The sequence below is a fragment of the Staurois parvus genome, unplaced genomic scaffold (assembly GCF_062004578.1).
Source record: "Staurois parvus isolate SC_StPar_1 unplaced genomic scaffold, SC_StPar_1.0 ptg000874l, whole genome shotgun sequence".
Lineage (NCBI taxonomy): Eukaryota > Metazoa > Chordata > Amphibia > Anura > Ranidae > Staurois > Staurois parvus.
The window spans coordinates 678,379-700,770 of NW_028318670.1; the positions used below are offsets into that span (position 1 = coordinate 678,379).

Here is a 22,392-nt window from a genome sequence, read left to right on the forward strand (position 1 = left end):
CTATTTGAAGACAGCCACACACGGAGATCATGCTACTTCCTTGCCGAGGTTGGGATTCAAACCGACAACCCTAGAGTTGTGAGGCAGTAGTGCTAACCACTAATCCACAGAGCTACATTGCTAACCCAGCCTGTATTTCTGTGCTGTGAATCAATCCTAGGTCCCTGGGCATGGTCAGTGTAACTAGCCAGATATCTCCAATGTGACACAAATGTTGTGCTATGTTGCCAATTCAGATGTATGTTGGTTCTATGTATCCCAATACAAAGGATTGCAATACTAATACAGGCGTACCTCAGTTTACCAATGCCTCAGGGAACGTCATATTTGGGGTACAAATGCCAAACCATTTCAGTTAATTGGTCTGTTTACAAATGTTTGAATAATTTGGTATGGGCATGTGGCCTGGTATGGTTCAGGAGGGGGGGAGGCGCTCGCTCGTCCCCCCCCCCTTCCTGACCTGCCGGGCTGAATGCTCAGATAAGTATCTGTTATGGATTTTGGGGGGTACCCCATGCTGTTTTTTATTTAATTTCAGCGTGGAGTTACCCCTTAACATCCATACGAGACCCGAAGGGCTCAGTATGGATGGGAGGGGGGACCCCACGCCGGATTTTTTAAAAATTGTTTATAATTCCCTGCAATACTTTGACATTCAGCTGTCAGTGGGGAACTCCGCCGACAGCTGAAACATGAGCGCTGCATTGGTTTTCGCTACTAAAATGCTGCATGAGTTGATAACATAACTCATGCGGGATTGTAGGAGCGACAACCATGTGTTAGTGTTTCAACTGTCAGCGGGGTTCCCCACTGACAGCTGAATGTAAAATAATTTCCTTTATTGCAAAATAATTAAAAAAAAAGCGTGGGTCCCCCCTCCCATCTGTACCAAGCCCTTCGGATCTGGTATGGATATTAAGGGGGAACGCCACGCTGAAATTTAAAAAAAAACAGCGTGGGTCCCCCTCAATATCCATACCAGACCCTTATCCGAGCATGCAGCCCGGCAGGTCAGGAAAGGGGGGGGGACGAGCGAGCGCCCCCCCCCCTCCTGAACCATACCAGGCCACATGCCCTCAACAGGGGGGGGTGCTTTGGGGCAGGGGGGCTCCCCCCCCAAAACACCTTGTCCCCATGTCGATGAGGACAAGGGCCTCTTCCCCACAACCCTGGCCGGTGGTTGTGGGGGTCTGCGGGCGGGGGGCTTATCAGAATCTGGAAGCCCCCTTTAACAAGGGGGCCCCCAGATCCCGCCCCCCCCCCCACGTGAAGGAGTCTGCGGTACATGGTCCCGCTACTCCTTCACAAAAAAACAAAGTGTAGTGTAAAGAACGTGAGGAAAGTACTGCCGAGAACCGGCAGTTGTCAGAGCAGGGATCGGCACTGATGATCAGTGCCCTGATGATCGGTGCCACCCACCAGTTCTGGCCACCTGTGCCCAGCAGTGCGCACACCTGTGCCCAGCAGTGCCCCCACCTGTGCCACCCAGCAGTGTCACCACCTGTGCCCAGAAGTGCCACCTACCTGTGCCCGCCCACCAGTGCCACCCACCAGTGCCCATCAGTGCAGCCCAGCAGTGCTGCCAGTGCAACCAGTCAGTGCCCAGCGGTTGTGCCCAGCAGTGCCACCAGTCAGTGCCCAGCAGTGATGCCAGTCAGTGCCCAGCGGTTGTGCCCAGCAGTGCCACCAGTCAGTGCCCAGCAGTGATGCCAGTCAGTGCCACCTATCAGTGCTTTCTATCAGTACCCATCATCAGTGTCACCTATCAGTGCCGCTTATCTGTGACATCTCATTAGTGCTGCCTATCAGTGCCCCCTATCAGTGCCCTTCAGTGCTGCCTATCAGTGCTGCCTCATCAACGCACATCAGTGAAGGAGAAAAATTACCTGTGTGAAAAATTTTATAATAGAAACAAACTTTTTTTTTTTCAAATTTTTTTTGTTTATAGCGCAAAAAGTAAAGTGCCCGGCGGGGAGTAAATACCACCAAAAGAAAGCTCTATTTGTGAGAAAAAAATGATAAAAATTTCATATGGGTACAATCTTGCATGACCGCGCAATTGTCAATCGAATTGTGACAGCGCTGAAAGCTGAAAATTGGCCTGGTAAATAAGTGTCCGGTAGGCAAGTGGTTAAGGACCTTCTACGGCCCTGTCCAGCTCTCCTAGAGTAACTGCCTGTCTCTTGGAATCTCCTCCATGCTCTTGAGACATTGAAAAATTGCTGCTAATTTATGGAGGATTGTATATCCCAAACGGCACCATATGGATCAGGTTGGATGCCCCATGCCTTCACCTTCCCACAAAGGATATTTAAGGGCAAATAGGACAAGAAAACATTCAAAATGCCAAAAGCGTAACCCAATGCCGTGTTCACACTACGAGACGCTTCTCAGGGGTCAGTTCTTCTGAGTTTCACAAAGCGCTAAATAAGTCTCTATGGAAGAAAGGAAGTGATGTGGGCCACAGACAGGAAGTGATGTCAGCCACAGACAGGAAGTGATGTTGGTCAAAGACAGGAAGTTTCATGAGGCGCAAAATAGAGGAGACTGCTGGAAGTGGCAGTAGAGGAGGTATTAAGAAGTTATTTTCTATTTATACCCAGTAACCTCCCGTCATGTCCGTCCTCTTCCTCCACCGTCACGTCTGTCCTCTTCCTCCATCGTCATGTCCGTCCTCTTCCTCCATCGTCATTTGTCATGTCCATCCTCTTCTTCCCTAGTCACGTCTGTCCTCTTCCTCCATTGTCATTGGAAGAGTGATAAACACTGGAGTTCGCGCTTGTAAGGTAACTGGAGGAATCCTAGAAGGGTGTGATTGCTAGACTGCTCCCCAACCCTTAGAGTGCACCAGACTGTATGTAAGATTCGTATCTGCCTGTGTGTGTGGTCAGCCAGCTGGATTGGAAGGGAGTCTTCCTCTAGTGGTAGCCAGAGGTAGTGCGGGTTGTGAAAGGTTATCATGGCCAGTCAGTATTATTCAAAGTATTCCCTCTTTACTCCAAGACTAGGGCCACGCCCTGGTTAGTTGCCATAATTGTGTGAGTGTACACTAAGTACATCTGCTATCCATCTACAGAGAAACCCGCATAGATCACATGACCACACGAATGAGGATGGAGGAGGACCGGAGTCAGATCACTGAGAGGATACTAAACCTCACCCTGGAGATCATCTACCTGCTGACTGGAGAGGTGAGGAGGATTCTGGGAGGTCACATGACATCACTCTCATCTCTATTAATAAAACTGACCTGACCAGAGAGGTGAGGAGGATTCTGGGAGGTCACATGACATCAAACAGACCTGACCAGAGAGGTGAGGAGGATTCTGGGAGGTCACATGACATCACTCTGGTCTAGTCTGGCCAATAGATCATGTTCTTCTTGTAGACATGTAGATGATGTCAGATGATTGATATCGGTTTCTCTTTCTCCTGATCTGTAGGATTATGTTGTAGTGAAGAAGTCTAGTGGGGAGCCAATCTCAGGAGGATTGAGCAGGACCCAGAGCCCCACCATGGTGCCTCCCTCTCGTTCTCCGATACCGGAGAGGAACAAAGAGCAGAAGATCCTGGAACTGACCACCATGATGGTCCATTTGCTGACAGGAGAGGTGAGCGGTGCCAGGAATTCTGGGACATTCTCCAGTAACAGACAAGGGATGTGTCTGGATGGTGACTGTATCATTGTGTGTGTCAGGTTCCTATAAGGTGTCAGGGTGTCACTGTCTATTTCTCCATGGAGGAGTGGGAGTATTTAGAAGGACACAAGGACCTCTACAAGGACGTCATGATGGACAATCAGCCGCCCCTCACATCACCGGGTAAGAGGAGACTTTATTGGAAAGGAGAGAGCAGTACGGAGGATCCACCTAGATCCCCCATCATCTGATAAACACATAGAAACAATGGATTCAGTCAGTGTTTGTGTTTCCTACAGATGGATCCAGTCATGGGAACCCACCAGAGAGATGTCCCCGTCCTCTGTATTCCCGGGATTCCAAACAGGAAGGTCACACCATCCCTCACCATCATCAGGTAGATGGATTCAGTCATGAGAACCCAGCAGAGAGATGTCCCCGTCCTCTGTATTCCCGGGATTCCACACAGGAAGGTCACACCATCCCTCACCATCATCAGGTAGATGGATCCAGTCATGAGAACCCAGCAGAGAGATGTCCCCGTCCTCTTTATTCCCGGGATTCCACACAGGAAGGTCACACCATCCCTCACCATCAGGTAGATGTGTACAAATCACAACTATCAGTGATTGTTCCTCAAGCTTTCTTGTTATAATAAACATTTTATTATATATTTAGAGTGAAAACCTCAGAGATTATAATATTGTTGTTAAAGAAGAGAATAAGAAAGAGGATGAGGAGTATGGAGGGATGATCCTTTCTAAGGGACACATAGACCTCTACAAGGACGTCATGATGGACAATCAGCCGCCCCTCACATCACCGGGTAAGAGGAGACTTTATTGGAAAGGAGAGAGCACTATATACTCCACGTTGTACATTACATACTCCTGACTTCTGCTCTCCCCCCTCCCCCCACTCCTATATATACACATAATATGTCTTCTCCTCTGTTCCCCCCATTTCCTACCAGCTGGACATTTTATATTGGATGATGTGATTGGAGCACAGACTGTTACATAGTGATAATAATGTGATCACATCTTCCAACCAGAAAGTGATAATGGGGGTGGAGCTAATAGCCCAATGATGGTGGTCTTCAGGACCAGTCCAGTCTCCCTCTTGGTCCCCCTCCCCCCATCCTCACTCTCTGACCTCTGGTGGGGCTCCTGTCTAGTAATCGTCTTTGTCTTTGTATTTTAGTCCATGGCCGGGAGATGAGGAAAACCTCCGAGGATTGTCTCACTTTGTCTCCAGACTGGAAAGTAGAAGATGAGGACATCACACAGTATAGTCCAGGAGAAAACCCGGCTCCCTCCAATGTCCATCCGGCACCACCCAGTGTAGATGGACCACCGGAATCCTCGTATCCTGAGGACCCTCAGACTGTGCGGGACTGGGCCGGCCTTCCAACAGGGAAGAGCTTCTCCTGTATGGAGTGTGGGAAATGTTTCAATTTTAAATTTCATCTTAAAGTTCATAAAAGAACTCACACAGGTGAGAAGCCACATTCCTGTCCTGAGTGCGGGAAATGTTTTTCAGTGAAGTCCAATCTTTATTCTCACCAGAGGACTCACACAGGTGAGAAGCCATATTCCTGTGCTGTGTGTGGGAAATGTTTTTCAGGGAAGTCCAATCTTTATTCTCACCAGAGGACTCACACAGGTGAGAAGCCGTATTCCTGTGCTGAGTGCGGGAAATGTTTTTCACTAAAATCACAACTTGCCACACATCAGAGGTCTCACACAGGGGAAAAGCCATATTCCTGTGTTGAGTGTGGGAAACGTTTTGGACATAAATCAGATGTTCTCAAACATCAGACGTCTCACACGGGAGAAAAGGCATATTCATGTCCTGAGTGCGGGAAATGTTTTTCACAGAATTCCCATCTTTACAGACACCAGAGATGTCACACAGGGGAAAAGCCGTATTTCTGTTCTGATTGCGGGAAATGTTTTTCAGTGAAGTCCAGTCTTTGCAGACATCAGAGATCTCACACAGGACAAAAGCCGTATTCCTGTCCTGAGTGCGGGAAATGTTTTTCAACTAAGTCCAATCTTTCTGAACATCAGAGATCTCACACAGTTGAGAGGCCATATTCCTGTCCAGAGTGCGGGAAATGTTTTTCAAGGAAGTCCTATCTTTACAGACATCAGAGATCTCACACGGTGGAGAAATAACCTACCTGTCCTGACTGAGGGAATTGTTCCTCACTGAAGTCCTGTCTTCCTGTACATCAGGGGTCCCACTCAACCCTGGAGGTGTATTAGTGCCTTGAGTGCGGGAAATGTCTTCTATATGAATGTTGCTGGACATCCCATCTCTCATGGAACACATTCCCAGAAGCTGGAAGAGGACACGTGATCCTGGACCCAACAGTAGGTTGCTCAGCCCAGGAGCCTCAGGACAGTGTGTGGATGGCAGCCACTGGGATCACTAAGATGGCGTGTCCTCCGGAAGTCACATCTCCCAGATCCGGTGGTCCAGAAGTTTGTGTGCCGCCATCTTGTGAGTGACCAGGGAACACCGGACTTGAAAGTGAATATAGGCTGTTGTATGGCAGTGTCCCAGCTGGGCACTTTTTATGTGTTATTTATTTTAATAAATATCGGTGGATACACTACGATCTGCAGTTGTTTCTGGATTTTTGTAGGATAGATCGTATAAAGCAGGGGGATCCAAACTTTCTAAGCAAAGGGCCAGTTTTTCTGAGCTTCAGGCTTTAGGGGGTCCAGATTGTGGCCAGTGGCAGCGGAAATGCCCCGGCATCAGTGCCTCATCATTGGCTTTATTGGGAGGAATAATTCCCCATTGTTGGTACCAATGGGAAGAATAGTGCCCCGTTGATGATGTCTGTAGGGGGAATAATGCCCCATCATTGGCGTCAGTTGGTGGAATAGTGCCCCATCATTGGTGTCAGTGGGAGGAATAGTGCCCCATCATTGATGTCAGTGGGATGAATAGTGCCCCATCATTGGTGTCAGTGGGAGGAATAGTGCCCCATCATTGGTGTCGGTTGGTGGAATAGTGCCCCATCATTGGTGTCAGTGGGATGAATAGTGCCCCATCATTGGTGTCAGTGGGAGGAATAGTGTCCCATCATTGGTGTCGGTTGGTGGAATAGTGCCCCATCATTGGTGTCAGTGGGAGGAATAGTGCCCCATCATTGGTGTTAGTGGGATGAATAGTGCCCCATCATTGGTGTCAGTGGGAGGAATCGTGCCCCATCATTGGTGTCGGTTGGTGGAATAGTGCCCCATCATTGGTGTCGGTTGGTGGAATAATGCCCCATCATTGGTGTCAGTGGGAGGAATAGTGCCCCATCATTGGTGTCAATAGGAGGAATAGTGCCCCATCAACGGTGTTGGTTGGTGGAATAATGCCCCATCATTGGTGTCGGTTGCTGGAATAGTGCCCCATCATTCGTGTTGGTTGATGGAATGGTGCCAATAAAGGCAAGTAAAGGGCCACATCTGGCCCAGTTTGAAGACCACTGGTATAAAGAGTAGGAAGATGGATTTGGTTGGAGAGTACCTACCCGAATTATAAGGGAAAAGCGCCATTTGACGATAAAATATGTAGGCCCCATACCAGGGGTGAGAGTATATATGATGGTTGGTGTAAGAGGAATGTACACGCGGGATTATCGATACGGCAGGAATTTGCACGAATATTTATGAGACTGTATGAGCATTTTAAAGAAGGAAGACTATACACAACTTCTGGGGACTTCAGCAGTCCTCTGTATTGTGATGGAATCCCTGGGAGTCTAATATGAGTTACATGTTAGTGATGGGCTGAACACCCCCCTGTACGGCTTGCGGTTGAACATCCGAACCTACAGAATGTTCGACTTTGAACGCGAACAATATACCGAGCAGTATATTATATCAGTGGTCAGTGTGGTGGTCCCTTACATTGGTGACCGATGGGAGAAGGTTCCCCTTATATCTGTGGTCAGTGTAGTGGTCTCTTACGTTGGTGACCGATGGGAGAAGGATCCCCTTATATCAGTGGTCAGTGTAGCGGTCCTTTACATTGGTGACCGGTGGGAGAAGGCCCCCATTATATCAGTGGTCAGTGTAGCGGTCCCTTACATTGGTGACCGGTGGGAGAAGGACCCCCTCATATCAGTGGTCAGTGTAGCGGTCCCTTACATTGGTGACCGGTGGGAGAAGGACCCCCTCATATCAGTGGTCAGTGTAGCGGTCCCTTACATTGGTGACCAATGGGAGAAGGACCCCCTTATATCAGTGGTCAGTGTAGAGGTCCCTTACATTGGTGACCGATGGGAGAAGGACCCCTTTATATCAATGGTCAGTGTAGCAGTCCCTTACATTGACCGATGGGAGAAGGACTCCCTTATATCAGTGGTCAGTGTAGCGGTCCTTACATTGGTGACCAATAGGAGAAGGCCCCCCTTATATCAGTGGTCAGTGTAGCGGTCCCTTATATTGGTGACCGATGGGAGAAGGACCCCCTTAAGGAGTAGTGACTCCTTACTTGGCTTTTTAAATGGATTGAACAATAACTCTTGTATTATTCATTTCTCCTGGACTTATGATAAGGAGCAAGTCAACTTTTTAGATCTCAGTATTATTAATAAATGGTATGATTACTATCAAAACTTATTTTAAGGAAGTTGACCGGAACGGTTTTATACCAGTAGATAGTTGTCATTTTCCCCCTTGGATATTTAATATTCAAAAGGGGCAGCTAGTCAGAGTGAGGAGGAATTGCTCCAATCAGGAGGATTATAGGAAACAAGCGAAAATGATTGGAGAAAAGTTTATTAAAAAAGGTTATTCTAAACAGGAAATTGAGAAAAGAATTATTGAAGTTAACAATATAGAGAGGAAGTCACTGATAGTAGACAGATGTAAAACTGATGCATTCGATATCCAAATGGCCATTATTCTGGATTTTAACATTCACTACAAAAAAGTTGAGAAAATATTTTTTAAACACTGGCCCATTCTGAAAGCAGATCCTGTTCTGAATAAACTACTGACAGATTATCCTAAATTCGTTTACAGAAAGGCACCTTCCTTGAGGACAAGGTTGGTGAAGAATATACTTGACCCACCGGGTAGGACAAATAAAATTACCTTTCTTGACCAGAAAGGCTTTTTCCCATGCAAACATTGTTATGCATGCAGAGAAACAAAAGGAAAAAACCTGAAACGCAAGACATTTAAGGCTAATTATGATGGAACAGAATTCATGATCAAAGATTTTATATCTTGTCGTACTGAAGGGGTTGTCTACTGTTTAGAATGCAAGTGCGGACTCCAATATATAGGGAGGACCAAAAGACCCTTGTGGAAGTGCATAAGGGAACATGTTGAAAACATAAAAAAAGGGTTTCCGAAATACAGTGTTTCTAGACATTTTTTAAAACAACATAATAAAGACTCCTCAGGTCTGAAATTCTGAGGCATAGAAAAATATGTCAATATGGCAGTAATATAATAAGATCCCTTAGTAAATCAGAATCTAGGTGGATTTATATCATGCATACACAGGTACCTTATGGCCTCAATGTGGAGTTTGATCTTAATTGTTTTATTAGTGATTTTTAACAATTTATCAGTTTTTTGGCCTCTATTTTAGCAGTTTTTTAGAGTGGTCCCGTTGTTTATTATATAGTTTATTGCCGTGTATTTTAGAATATTTATGATGCAGTTGATATACCCTTAACTTTAGAATCAGTGGATTTAGTAGGGGGGTATTTCTTAATGTGAACCCAAGCTATGGGTGTATAGCATAAAAAACTTCCTTGTCCAGGAATAGCCACTAGGAATTCTTCACTATGTTCCCCTATGATCCGAGTGATGGGCTTCAGTAAAATGGCCGCCGGGAGCCCGCCCTCTCATTAGGAGCATTCCCTGGCAGCTCCTATTTAAACATCAAGGTCACCAGTGGGCGTTAACCCTGATGAAGTCACGAGGCACATGACGCAACACGTCGGTACGCCATTTCCGGTACGAGGTGACGCACTTCCAGACGCAGCGACCATATTGCTACACCCAATAACCATGCAGTACACCCATAGGATGTGGTGACAGGTGTTTTCTATTGGGAATACATGTGACTGCAATTTTAAATTCATCTAATTCAAATAAAAAAGATTACTGCACTATGGAAGGATCTTTGCTTTGTATCTCATGTATGTGGCCTTAAGTGGAGGTGGAGTGGATAAGGTGCGCTGGGGAGAAGTCTATATTCAATCCCATTGTCCCTTTGATGAGGAGCGGAGTTGAGAGGATCTGGTATTGATAATCATAGCCTTTTGGCCCTGTGCGGGTCAATGTGTGGAGGTGAGCAGGCATTGCTGGCATTTGAGGATCTTTTTCCACTGAGCACTATTGTGTTGGCACGGCTTGTATTATATAGCACGAGAGTATAGCACATGCCTTAGATTTGAGTTATAGCGCTTCACTATATATTTAATTTTGCCCTTACATTGGTGACCGATGGGAGAAGGACCCCCTTATATCAGTGGTCAGTGTAGCGGTCCATTACATTGGTGACCAATGGGAGAAGGACCCCCTTATATTAGTGGTCAGTGTAGCGGTCCATTACATTGGTGACCGATGGGAAAAGGACCCCCTTATATCAGTGGTCATTGTAGCGGTCCCTTATACTGGTGACCGATGGGAGAAGGACCCTCTTATATCAGTGCTCAGTGTAGCGGTCCCTTACACTGGTGACCGATGGGAGAAGGACCCCCTTATATCAGTGGTCAGTGTAGCGGTCCCTTACATTGGTGACCGATGGGAGAAGGACCCCCTTATATCAGTGGTCAGTGTAGCGGTCCCTTACATTGGTGACCGATGGGAGAAGGACCCCCTTATATCAGTAGTCAGTGTAGTGGTCCCTTACATTGGTGACCGATGGGAGAAGGACCCCCTTATATCAGTGGTCAGTGTAGAGGTCCCTTACATTGGTGACCGATGGGAAAAGGACCCTCTTATCTCAGTGGTCAGTGTAGCGGTCCCTTACATTGGTGACTGATGGGAGAAGGACCCCCTTATATCAGTGTAGCGGTCCCTTACATTGGTGACCGATGGGAGAAGGACACCCTTATATCAGTGGTCAGTGTAGTGCACTCTGTACCCTGGGCTGTATATGATATACTCCTGACCACTGCACACTGCATACTTTGCCCTATATGGCATCCACCTGACCACTGCTCTCTGGCCCATTTTTTTTACCTCTAAAGGCTTTTAAAGCGTCACATATGAGAAACGTTTATCCTGAAGTTGAACGAGCAAAATAATTGTATATAATGAATAGGGATGGAGGCTCTACATTTTGGGTACCAGGTCACCATTATATTATTCATTGATTGGTACAAATTCTGGTCGTATTTTAATTAACACAATTATTTCCTATGATCTTCAGCTCCATTTAGTGGCCATAATGCAGTATTTGTCCCAAAACACCTCAATCAAAAAATGAGTGCAATAGCACGTAGTAGGCACTAGATGACACTGATGACTATAAGAAATCCCCATTCGCCATGCCTGAGTGAATGCTGGTCACATGACAATTTTTTTTGTGACAGAGGTATGGGTGGAACACAAAACACACAGAGATCAGGAGGGGTTTTAGGGCCCCTGGTCAAGGGGTTCTTTATTTTGGGGGGCTGAAAAACAGTCAGGTAAAGGGAAGACCACAGGGCAATTATTCCAACACCAAGAGGGACTTGCAGAAATATAAGAGTGGTAATAGGGCACATCGAGGGACAAGTCCAGAGTCCAAAGGCAACAATCCATGCACAGGAAGCAGAAGGCTGCAATTGGGTACAGCCCAGGGGCACAGGGCGGTAATATAGTACATCGGGGTATGATAAAACAAGGGTACAGTCCACCACACAGGGCAGGGATCCAGCACAGCAGGCTAGGATACGGACCAGGTACAGTCCAGTACACAGGGCAGGGATCCAGCACAGCAGGCTAGGATACGGACCAGGTACAGTCCAGCACACAGGGCAGGGATCCAGCACAGCAGGCTAGGATACGGACCAGGTACAGTCCAGCACGTGGGGCAGGGATCCAGCACAGCAGGCTAGAATACGGATCAGGTACAGTCTAGAACGTGGGGCAGGGATCCAGCACAGAAGGCTAGAATACGGACCAGGTACAGTCCAGAATGTGGGGCAGGGATCCAGCACAGCAGGCTAGAATACGGACCAGGTACAGTCCAGAACGTGGGGCAGGGATCCAGCACAGCAGGCTAGGATACGGACCAGGTACAGTGCAGCACGTGGGGCAAGGATCCAGCACAGCAGGCTAGGATACAGACCAGGTACAGTCCAGTACACATGGGCAGGGATCCAGCACAGCAGGCTAAGATACAGACCAGGTACAGTCCAGTACACAGGGTCGGGATCCAGCACAGCAGGCTAGAATACGGACCAGGTACAGTCCAGCATGTGGGGCAGGGATCCAGCACAGCAGGCTACGATATGGACCAGGTACAACCCAGCATACAGGGCAGGGATCCAGCACAACAGGCTAGGATACAGACCAGGTACAGTTCAGCACGTGGGGAAGGTATCCACCACAGCAGGCTTAAGATATGGACCAGGTACAGTCCACCACACGGGGCAGGGATCCGGCGCAGCAGGCTAGGATACGGACCAGGTACAGTCCAGCATGTGGGGCAGGGATCCAGCACACCAGGCTAGAATATGGACCAGGTACAGTCCAGCATACGGGGCAGGGATCCGGTGTAGCAGGCTAAGATATGGACCAGGTACAGTCCAGCATGTGGGGCAGGGATCCAGCACAGAAGGCTAAGATACGGACCAGGTACAGTCCAGTACAAGGGGCAGAGATCCAACACAGCAGGCTAGGATACAGACCAGGTACAGTCCAGCACACGGGGCAGGGATCCAGCACAGCAGGGTACGATACGGACCGGGTACAGTCCAGCACACGGGGCAGAGATCCTGGCACACTAAGAGTTTAAGTCCAGGACAGAGGACCTGGCACAGTAGGAGTTTAAGTCCAGCACATGGGGCAGGGATCCAGCATAGCAGGGTACGATATGTACCGGGTAAGGTCCAGCACACAGGGCAGGGATCCTGGCACTGCAAGAGCTCAAGTCCAGCACAGAGGACCTGGCACAGTAGGAGTTGAAGTCCAGCGCAGAGGGCAGAGATCTGGGCACTGCAAGAGTTTAAGTCCAGCACATGAGGCAGGCATCCAGCATAGCAGGGTAAGATACAGACTGGGTAAGGTCCAGCACAGAGGGCAGGGATCCTGCACAGTAGGAGTTGAAGTCCAGCACAGAGGACCTGGCACAGTAGGAGTTTAAGTCCAGCACAGAGGGCAGGGATCCAGCACAGCAAGGTACAATACGGACCGGGTAAGGTCCAGCAGACCGGGTAAGGTCCAGCATACGGGGCATATATCCTGGCACACCAAGAGTTTAGATGAATCACCAGTCGATAGCAACCTCAGCCAAAGGGGTCCAGGTAGGGTGTCAGAGAAAGGAAGACCAGACAACGGAGGGCACAGGTCCTTCCCAGGTCCTCAGAGGGCAGTGTGTCCTGGCCACAGCTTCAGGACCACACAGACGGCCATTATGAGAAGAGTAGGGGTGTGGTAAGGAGAAGTAGTCCTCGGAAAAGCACTGTGGAACCTCAGGGTGAAGTAGTCCACAGGGCAGAAGATCCAGCCAATATAAGTCCTAGCAGTCCCACAGTCCAGAGAGTAGGACACAGTCCATGCGGGGAACAATCTTCAACCCCCTTCTAGTCTCCTTCCACTGGAACCTCCAGACATGGGACCCCATCACTGGAGGAAGCAGTCTGCCCCTCTCATTTGTCATCTCACACTTGTAATTCCACCAGAGCCCTGCTGGTGCCTTCTCCTGAAGAAGGATGCAATCAATTATACGCCTTCAGTGAGGAACATTTCCCTCACTCAGGACAGGAACGTGACTTCTCCCCCGTGTGATATCTCTGGTGTGAGTTAAAAGCGGACTTAAATGAAAAACATTTCCCGCACTCAGGACAAGAATACGGCTTCTCCTTTGTGTGCAATCTCTGATGTATGGAAAGATTGGATTTCGTTGAAAAATATTTCCCGCACTCAGGACAGGAATGTGGTCTCTCACCTGTGTGAGATCTCTGATGTTCGGAAAGATGGTACTTCCTTGAAAAACATTTCCCGCACTCAGGACAGGAATATGGCTTTTCCTTTGTGTGAGACTTTTGATGAGTGACCAGATCTGATTTTTGTACAAAACATTTATCGCACTCAGAACAGGAATACGGATTTTCACCCGTGTGCCATCTCTGATGTGTGTAAAGATTGGATTTGCTTGAAAAACATTTCCCGCACTCCAGACAGGAATATGGTTTCTCTCCCGTATGCATTCTCTGATGGTTATTATAATGGGTTATTTGTGAAAAACATTTCCCACACTCAGGGCAGGAATATGGTTTTTCCCCCGTATGCATTCTCTGATGGGTGTTATAATGGGATTTCTGTGAAAAACATTTCCCGCACTCAGGACAGGCATATGGCTTTTTTCCAGTGTGAAACCTTTGATGTGCGACCAGTTGTTGTTTTTGTATAAAACATTTCCCACACTCGGAGCAGGAAAAAGGCTTTTCTCCTGTGTGATACCTTTGATGTGTGACCAGGTCTGGTTTTTGTGCAAAACATTTCCCGCACTCGGAACAGGAATATGGCTTCTCTCCCGTGTGACATCTTTGATGGATAGACAGATTGGACTTCCTTGAAAAACATTTCCCGCACTCAGAACAGGCAAATGGCTTCTCACCTGTATGAGTTCTTTTATGCTCATTAAGTTTGTAATGAAAACGGAAACATTTCCCGCACTCAGTACAGGAGAACCTCTTCCCTGTTGGAAGGCCATCCTGGTCCCACACAGTCTGAGGTTCCTCAGGATACGAGGAATCCGATGGTCCATCTACACTGGGTGGTGCTGGATGGACATTGGAGGGAGCCGGGTTTTCTCCTGGACTATACTGTGTGATGTCCTCATCTTCTACTTTCCAGTCTGGAGACAAAGTGAGACAATCCTCGGAGGTTTTCCTCATCTCCCGGCCATGGACTAAAATACAAAGACAAAGAGGATTACTAGACAGGAGCTGATTGGTTCCCCCAAACCAGGACTCCGCCCACATCAGGAAGCTTGGTCTCTGAGGAGCTTACAAAGTGAATGGTTCCTCCTGAGCTCCAGGCTCTTGTCAGACAGAGAGAGATCCAATGAGAACTTTATCATCTGGACCAATAAGTGAGCAGTATGGATGGAGGAATGGATTTAGTGTTCCTGACCCACCTGTGCTGATCTCTGTAGGAGTGTCCTCCTCTATAAATGTCCCCGTTATTCCATCCTCCTCCATAGACTGCTGATCATCCCTCACATACGCCTTTTCTTCTGATTTCACCTCAAATTCTATATCGATTGGATCTCCACTCTACATCAAGAGAAGGAGAGAAAATATCATCTGTAAGATAGAAGATTTATTATTGTGATATCACATAGAAAAAAATATCATCCTGTAGGGTCCACACATCATCTACATGAGTTACTTTCATGTTGTAGATGATCTATCCTACCTACCTGGTCCTTGTGAAGGACGGTGTGACCTTCCTGTGTGGAATCCCGGGAATACAGAGGACGGGGACATCTCTCTGGTGGGTTCCTGTAGCTGGATGACTCCACCATGGTGTCCTGGTACAGATCTTTGTGTACTTCTGGAAGCTCTGACTCCTCCATCACACCATCCTCCTCCTCTTTTATCTCTTCTTTACCTTCAACTGTAGAATCTCTCAGGTTTCCACTCTGAATATATAATAAAAATGACATCAATGGTAACAATGCAGATAATGTATCAGTGATTGTTCCTCATCTACCTGATGATGGTGAGGGATGGTGTGACCTTCCTGTGTGGAATCCTGGGAATACAGAGGACAGGGACATCTCTCTGGTGGGTTCCCATGACTGGATCCATCTGTAGGAAACACACACACTGACTGAATCCATTGTTTCTATGTGTTTATCAGATGATGGGGGATCTAGGTGGATCCTCCGTACTGCTCTCTCCTTTCCAATAAAGTCTCCTCTTACCCGGTGATGTGAGGGGCGGCTGATTGTCCATCATGACGTCCTTGTAGAGGTCCTTGTGTCCTTCTAAATACTCCCACTCCTCCATAGAGAAATAGACAGTGACACCCTGACACCTTATAGGAACCTGACACACACAATGATACAGTCACCATCCAGACACATCCCTTGTCTGTTACTGGAGAATGTCCCAGAATTCCCAGCACCGCTCACCTCTCCTGTCAGCAGCTCCATCATCTTCTTGGTGACTTCTAGAATCTTCAGCATGTTGTATCTCTCAGGGTTTAGGGAGTCACATGGAGGCACTGTGATGGTCATATGACCACCTGACTTCAGAGGAGGAAATCTCTGTATTGGGGAACCAATAGGAATATCATGTTAGACTCCCAGAATCCCCCTCACCTCTCCGGTCAGGTCTGTGTGATGTCAAGTGACCTCCCAGAATCCTCACCTCTCCGGTCAGGTCCGTGTTTTATTAATAAAGATGAGAGTGATGTCACGTGACCTCCCAAAATCCTCACCTTTCCGGTCAGGTCTGTGTGATGGCATGTGACCTCCCAGAATCCTCCTCACCTCTCCGGTCAGGTCTGTGTTTTATTAATAGAGATGAGAGTGATGTCATGTGACCTCCCAGACTCCTCCTCACCTCTCCGGTCAGGTCTGCGTTTTATTAATAGAGATAAGAGTGATGTCATGTGACCTCCCAGAATCCTCCTCCCCTCTCCGGTCAGGTCTGTGTGATGTCACGTGACCTCCCAGAATCCTCCTCACCTCTCCGGTCAGGTCTGTGTTTTATTAATAGAGATAAGAATGATGTCATGTGACCTCCCAGAATCCTCCTCACCTCTCCGGTCAGCAGGTAGATGATCTCCAGGGTGAGGTTTAGTATCCTCTCAGGCATGTGACTCCGGTCCTCCTCCATCCTCATTGGTCATGTGATCTATGTGGGTTTTTCTGTAGATGGATAGCAGAGAATTACCTGGAATGTGTTGATTGTACAATGTTAGGATGGGGATATAAGGGGGTAACAGGGGACAATGGGAAAGATGTTTGTTTTGAAATCTTTGCAATTAACAATAAAAAATGAACCCCCCGTACATAAGTATTCACAGCCTTTGCCATGACACTCAAAATTGAGCTCTGGTGCATCCTGTTCCCACTGATCATCCTTGAGATGTTTCCACAACTTAATTGCAGTCCACCTGTGGGACATTCAGTGGATTTGCATCCACCTGTGGGACATTCAGTGGATTTGCATCCACCTGTGGGACATTCAGTGGATTGGAGTCCACCTGTGGGACATTCAGTTGATTCGAGTCCTCCTGTGGGACGTTCAGTTGATTGGAGTCCACCTATGGGAAGTTCAGTTGATTTGAGTCCACCTGTGGGAAGTTCAGCTGATTGGAGTCCACCTGTGGGACGTTCAGTTGATTGGAGTCCACCTATGGGACATTCAGTTGATTGGAGTCCACCTGTGGGACATTCAGTTGATTGGACATGATTAGAAAAGGCATATACCTGTCTATAGAAGGTCCCACAGGTCACAGTGCATGTCAGAGCACAAACCAAGCCATGAAGTCCAAGGAATTGTCCGTAGACCTCCGAGACAGGATTGTATGAAGGCACAGATCTGGGGAAGGGTACAGAAACATTTCTGCAGCATTGAAGGTCCCAATGAGCACAGTGGCCTCCATCATCCATAAAAGGAAGAAGTTTGGAACCACCAGGAATCTTCCTAGAGCCGGCCGCCCGGCCAAAATGAGCGATGGAGGGAGAAGGGCCTTAGCCAGGGAGGTAACCAAGCACTCAATGGTCACTCTGAAAGAGCTCTAGTGTTTCTCTATGAAGAGAGGAGAACCTTCCAGAAGAACCACCATCTCTGCAGCACTCCACCAATCAGGCCTGTATGGTAGAGAGGCCAGACGGAAGCCACTCCTCAGTAAAAGGCAAATGGCAGCCCGCCTGGAGTTTGCCAAAAGGCACCTGAGGGTCTCTCAGACCATGAGAAACAAAACTCTCTGGTCTGATGGAACAAAGATTGAACTCTTTGGCCTGAATGCCAAGCGTCATGTCTGGAGGAAATCAGGCACCGCTCACCACCTGGCCATTACCATCCCTACTGTGAAGCATGGTAGTGGCAGCATCATGCTGTGGGGATGGAACTGGGAGACTAGTCATGATGGAAGGAAAGATGAATGCAGCAATATACAGAGACATCCTTGATTAGAACCTGTTCCAGAGCACTCTGGACCTTAGACTGGGGCAACGGTTCATCTTCCAACAGGACAACGACCCTAATCACACAGCCCACATAACAAAGGAGTGGCTACGGGCCGACTGTGGGAATGTCATGGAGTGGTCCAGCCAGAGCCCAGACTTGAACCGGACTGAACATCTCTGAAGAGATCTGAAAATGGCGGTGCACCGACCCTCCCTATCCAACCTGATGGAGCTGGAGAGGTCCTGAAAAGAATGGGAGAAATCGGCCAAAATAGGTGAGCCAAGCTTGTAGCATCATACTCCAAACGACGCGAGGCCGGAATTGGTGTTAAAGGGGCTGCAGAGGACTGGGCAAAGGCTAGGAAGACTTATGGACATGGGGGGGGGGGGGGGGCTGAGAAGACTTATGGACATGGGGGGGCTGGGAAGACTTATGGACATGGGGGGGGGCTGAGAAGACTTATGGACATGGGGGGGCTGGGAATACTTATGTACATGGGGGGTTTTTTGTTTTGTTTTTTAGTTTTAATAAATTGCAAAAATTTCAAAATGAACTTCTTTCCCGTTGTCATTATGGGGTATTGTTTGTAGAATGTGGAGGAAAAAATTAATTTAATCCATTCTGGATGGGGGGAAGAGGGCGGACGTGACGGTAGAGGAAGAGGATGGAGGTGGAGGAAGAGGACGGACGTGACGGTGGAGGAAGAGGATGGATGGGACGGTGAGGGAAGAGGACGGGAGTGATGGTGGGGGAAGAGGACGGACGTGATGGTGGAGGAAGAGGACGGAGGTGGAGGAAGAGGACGGACGCGACGGTGGAAGGAGAGGACGGGCGCGACGGTGGAAGGAGAGGACGGGCGCGACGGTGAAAGGAGAGGACGGGCGCGACGGTGGAGGAAGAGGACTTAAGCGACGGCGGAGGAAGAGGACGGACGCGACGGCGGAGGAAGAGGACGGACGCGGCGGAGAAAGAGGACGGACGCGGCGGCGGAGGAAGAGGACGGACGCGGCGGCGGAGGAAGAGGACGGACGCGGCGGCGGAGGAAGAGGACGGACGCGGCGGCGGAGGAAGAGGACGGACGCGGCGGCGGAGGAAGACGGGCGCGACGGCGGAGGAAGAGGACGGGCGCGACGGTGGAGGAAGAGGACGGGCGCGACGGTGGAGGAAGAGGACGGACGCGACGGTGGAGGAAGAGGACAGATGTGACAGTGGAGGACAGACATGACGGGGGGTTACTGGGTGCAAATAGAAAATAGGATCTTATTACCTCCTCTGCTGCAAGTTCTACTCTCCTACAGACTGGAATGTCATATCTGTACCTGACATCACTTCCTGTCTGTACCTGACATTACTTCCTGTCTTCCATAGAGACTTCCTGTCTGGGTAGAAGTGAGATCCCCACCTTGTGGAGCTCAGAGGAACTGCAGCCCCAAGAAACGTCTTATATTGTGATTATTGGCTATGCTTTTGGCATTTTGAATGTTTTCTTGTCCTATTTGCCCTTAAATATCCTTTGTGAGGAAGGTGAAGGCATGGGGCATCCAACCTGATCCATATGGTGCCATTTGGGATATACAATCCTTCATAAAGTAGCAGCAATTTTCCAAAGTTTACATCTTTCTCAAGCATATAAAAAAAAGTTATTAATGTTTTCTATGTCTAGAGCCATTAGTGGACCAGGTGTTGACTTCCCACATGAAAGATTCTCATCTATAAGGCTTACTGTACACTATAGTTAAATATAATATAATATGTAGTATTTAAAAAATGAAGGGAAGACTGAAAACCCATCAGATCTCAATTGGGAGGAATCTCCTGCAGGATCTCTATACTGACATGGACGAGGTGATGTGTGAGGAAAGTAAAGACGCCCCATCGTTTGATGAAAGATCATAATTGATCGAGGACTGAATTCAAAGACACCCCGAAAACCAAAGTGAAGAAATGATGCAGCAGGCGAGTCCATGTTGGTGAAATGTCATTGCAGCAACTCAGAATGGTCCTCAGTAGTCTGTGTGGCCCCCACGTGCTTGTATGCATGCCTGACAACGTTGGGGGAGGCTCCTAATGATGGATGGTGTCCTGGGGGATTTCCTCCCTGATCTGGACCAGGGCATCATGGAGCTCCTGGACAGCCTAAGGTGCAACCTGGTGGCATCAGATGGCCCGAAACATGACATCCTAGAGGGGTTCTATTGGATTTAGGTCAGGTGAGCGTGGGGCCATTCAATGGTATAAATTCCTTCATCCTAGAGGAACTTCCAGCATACTCTTACCACATGAGGCCGGGCATTGTCATGCACCAGGAGGAACCCAGGACCCCCTGCACCAGGAGGAACCCAGGACCCATTGCACCAGGAGGAACCCAAGACCAACTGCACCAGGAGGAACCCAGGACCCCCTGCACCAGGAGGAACCCGGGACCCCCTGCACCAGGAGGAACCCAGGACCCACTGCACCAGGAGGAACCCCTGCACCAGCATAGGCTCCGACTATTGGTCCAAGGATTTCATCCCCATGCTTAATGGCAGTCAGGGTGCCATTGTCAAGCCTGTAGAGATCTGTGCGTCCCTCCATGGAGATGCCTCCCCAGACCATCACTGACCCACCACCAAATGGTCATGCTGAACCATGTTACAGGCAGCAGAATGTTCTCCACGGCTTCTCCAGACCCTTTCACGTCTGTCACATGTGCTCAGGGGGAACCTTCTCTCATCTGTGAAAAGCACAGGGTGCCAGTGGTGGACCTGCCAATTCTGGGGTTCAATGGCAATTGCCAATCCAGCTCTATGGTGCCGGGCAGTGAGCACAGGACCCACTAGAGGACGTTGCAGGGCTTTAGATAATTTTCTCTTCTGGGGGGATTCAGCTTGCAGCTGAGCTACATTTTTATGTCCCCCCAACTTCTCCCCTTTGAAGGAGTGAAGGAAGGGGTTAGTTGAAGGAAGAGGTGGATGGAAGGAAGAGTGGGTGGAAGGGAGGGGTAAGTGGAAGGAAGGAAAGGAGGGAGGAAGAAAGGTTGGAAGGAAGGAAAGAAGGAAGGAAAGGAGGGGGGGTGGAAGGAAGAGTGGAAGATAGGAAGGGGTGGATGGAAGGAAGGGTGGGTGAAAGGAAGGAAGGGGTGGGTGAATGGAAGGAAGGAAAGAAGGGGTGGGTGGAAGGAAGGATGAGTGGGTGATAGGGAGGGTGGATGGAAGGAAGGAAGGAAAGGGTGGGTGGAAGGATGAAAGGGAGGGGGGAGGTGGAAAAATGGAAGGGTGGAAAAATGGAAGGGAGGGAGGGGGGAGGTGGAGGAATGGAAGGGAGGGGGAGGTGGAGGAATGGAAGGAAGGGGGGGGGGTGACAGGATGGATGGAAGGGAGGGGGGAGGTGGAAGGCAGGATGGAAAGATGGAAGGGAGGAGGGTGGGAGGAATGGAAGGGGAAATGGATGGAAGGAAGGGAAGAGGGGGTGGAAGGATGGATGGATGGAAGGAAGGGCGGGCAAAAGGATGGAAGGGGGGGTGGAGGGCGGCTGGAAAGGATGGAAGGTTAGGTCAAACTCACCATGACTCCTTTAGAAGCATCAGAGCTGTGACTGTCGGCTGCTGTTTCCCGCCCACACCTCTGAAGCTGCACAGACTGGAGTGTGGTCGGGCACAGGGCGGAGGCAGAGCAGATCCAGTCTCTCTTCCCTCTTCTCATATTGGTGCGGAGGATGGAAGGAGGGTCTGGGCAGTTTTAAGAACACAGCTTTGAGCCAAAAGAAAACCGTTCTGTGCAGCGGTACAGGCTGAGAGCAGCGCCGGGGCCAGGGGTGTATGGGAGGGGCGGCGGTGGTTGTGGTGACAAGCAGCGATCTCCTGTATGGCTTTCAATGAAGCAGCTGGAAGCTGCTTCTCCTCCTCTCCCTCCTGTGACTGTGTTCTCACTGCCAATCCCAAATTTCAAGGGCTGCAGCATCTCTCGCAACTCTCCTCTGGGGGGGGGATTCAGACCCCCCTTATCTATGCCCCTGGACATTGGGCCCTCAGGTCACCCTCATGAACTCTGTTTCCGATTGTTTGGTCAGAGACAATCACACCAGTGGCCTCCTGGAGGTCATTCTGTAGGGCTCATCCTGTTCCTCCTTGCACAAAGGAACAGATACCGGTCCTGCTGACGGGTTAAGGACCTTCTACGGCCCTGTCCAGCTCTACTAGAGGAACTGCCTGTCTCCTGGAATCTCCTCCATGCTCTTGTCTCCTGGAATCTCCTCCGTGCTCGTCTCCTGGAACCTCCTCCGTGCTCGTCTCCTGGAACCTCCTCCGTGCTCTTGTCTCCTGGAATCTCCTCCATGCTCTTGAGACTGTGCTGGGGGACACAGCAAACCTTCTGGCCATGGCACGTATTGATGTGCCATCCTGGAGGAGTTGTACTGCCTGTGCAACCTCTGTAGGGT

General features: G+C 49.0%; 1 protein-coding gene across 1 annotated transcript; it reads right to left on the minus strand.

The window, feature by feature from the left end:
- Positions 1-11,246: 11,246 nt before the first annotated feature.
- Positions 11,247-21,240, minus strand: LOC149443133 (uncharacterized). The gene is made up of 8 exons (XM_089655854.1): positions 19,241-21,240; positions 16,597-16,706; positions 15,966-16,100; positions 15,756-15,879; positions 15,542-15,639; positions 15,249-15,470; positions 14,964-15,102; positions 11,247-14,735 (listed from the first exon to the last, which is right to left on the minus strand). The coding sequence occupies exons 2-8, from the start codon at positions 16,678-16,680 to the stop codon at positions 13,573-13,575; spliced, it is 1,965 nt and encodes a 654-aa protein (XP_089511980.1). The 5' UTR covers positions 16,681-16,706; positions 19,241-21,240; the 3' UTR covers positions 11,247-13,572.
- Positions 21,241-22,392: the final 1,152 nt, after the last annotated feature.

Excerpts from the sequence above, each read along its gene's own strand:
- LOC149443133 (XM_089655854.1), bottom strand. The coding sequence starts at position 16,680 with ATGAGGATGGAGGAGGACCGGAGTCACATGCCTGAGAGGATACTAAAC. Across the intron at positions 15,640-15,755 it reads GCCGCCCCTCACATCACCGG|ATGGATCCAGTCATGGGAAC; the intron begins GTAAGAGGAGAC and ends TGTTTCCTACAG. Across the intron at positions 15,103-15,248 it reads CCGTCCTTCACAAGGACCAG|AGTGGAGATCCAATCGATAT; the intron begins GTAGGTAGGATA and ends CTCTTGATGTAG.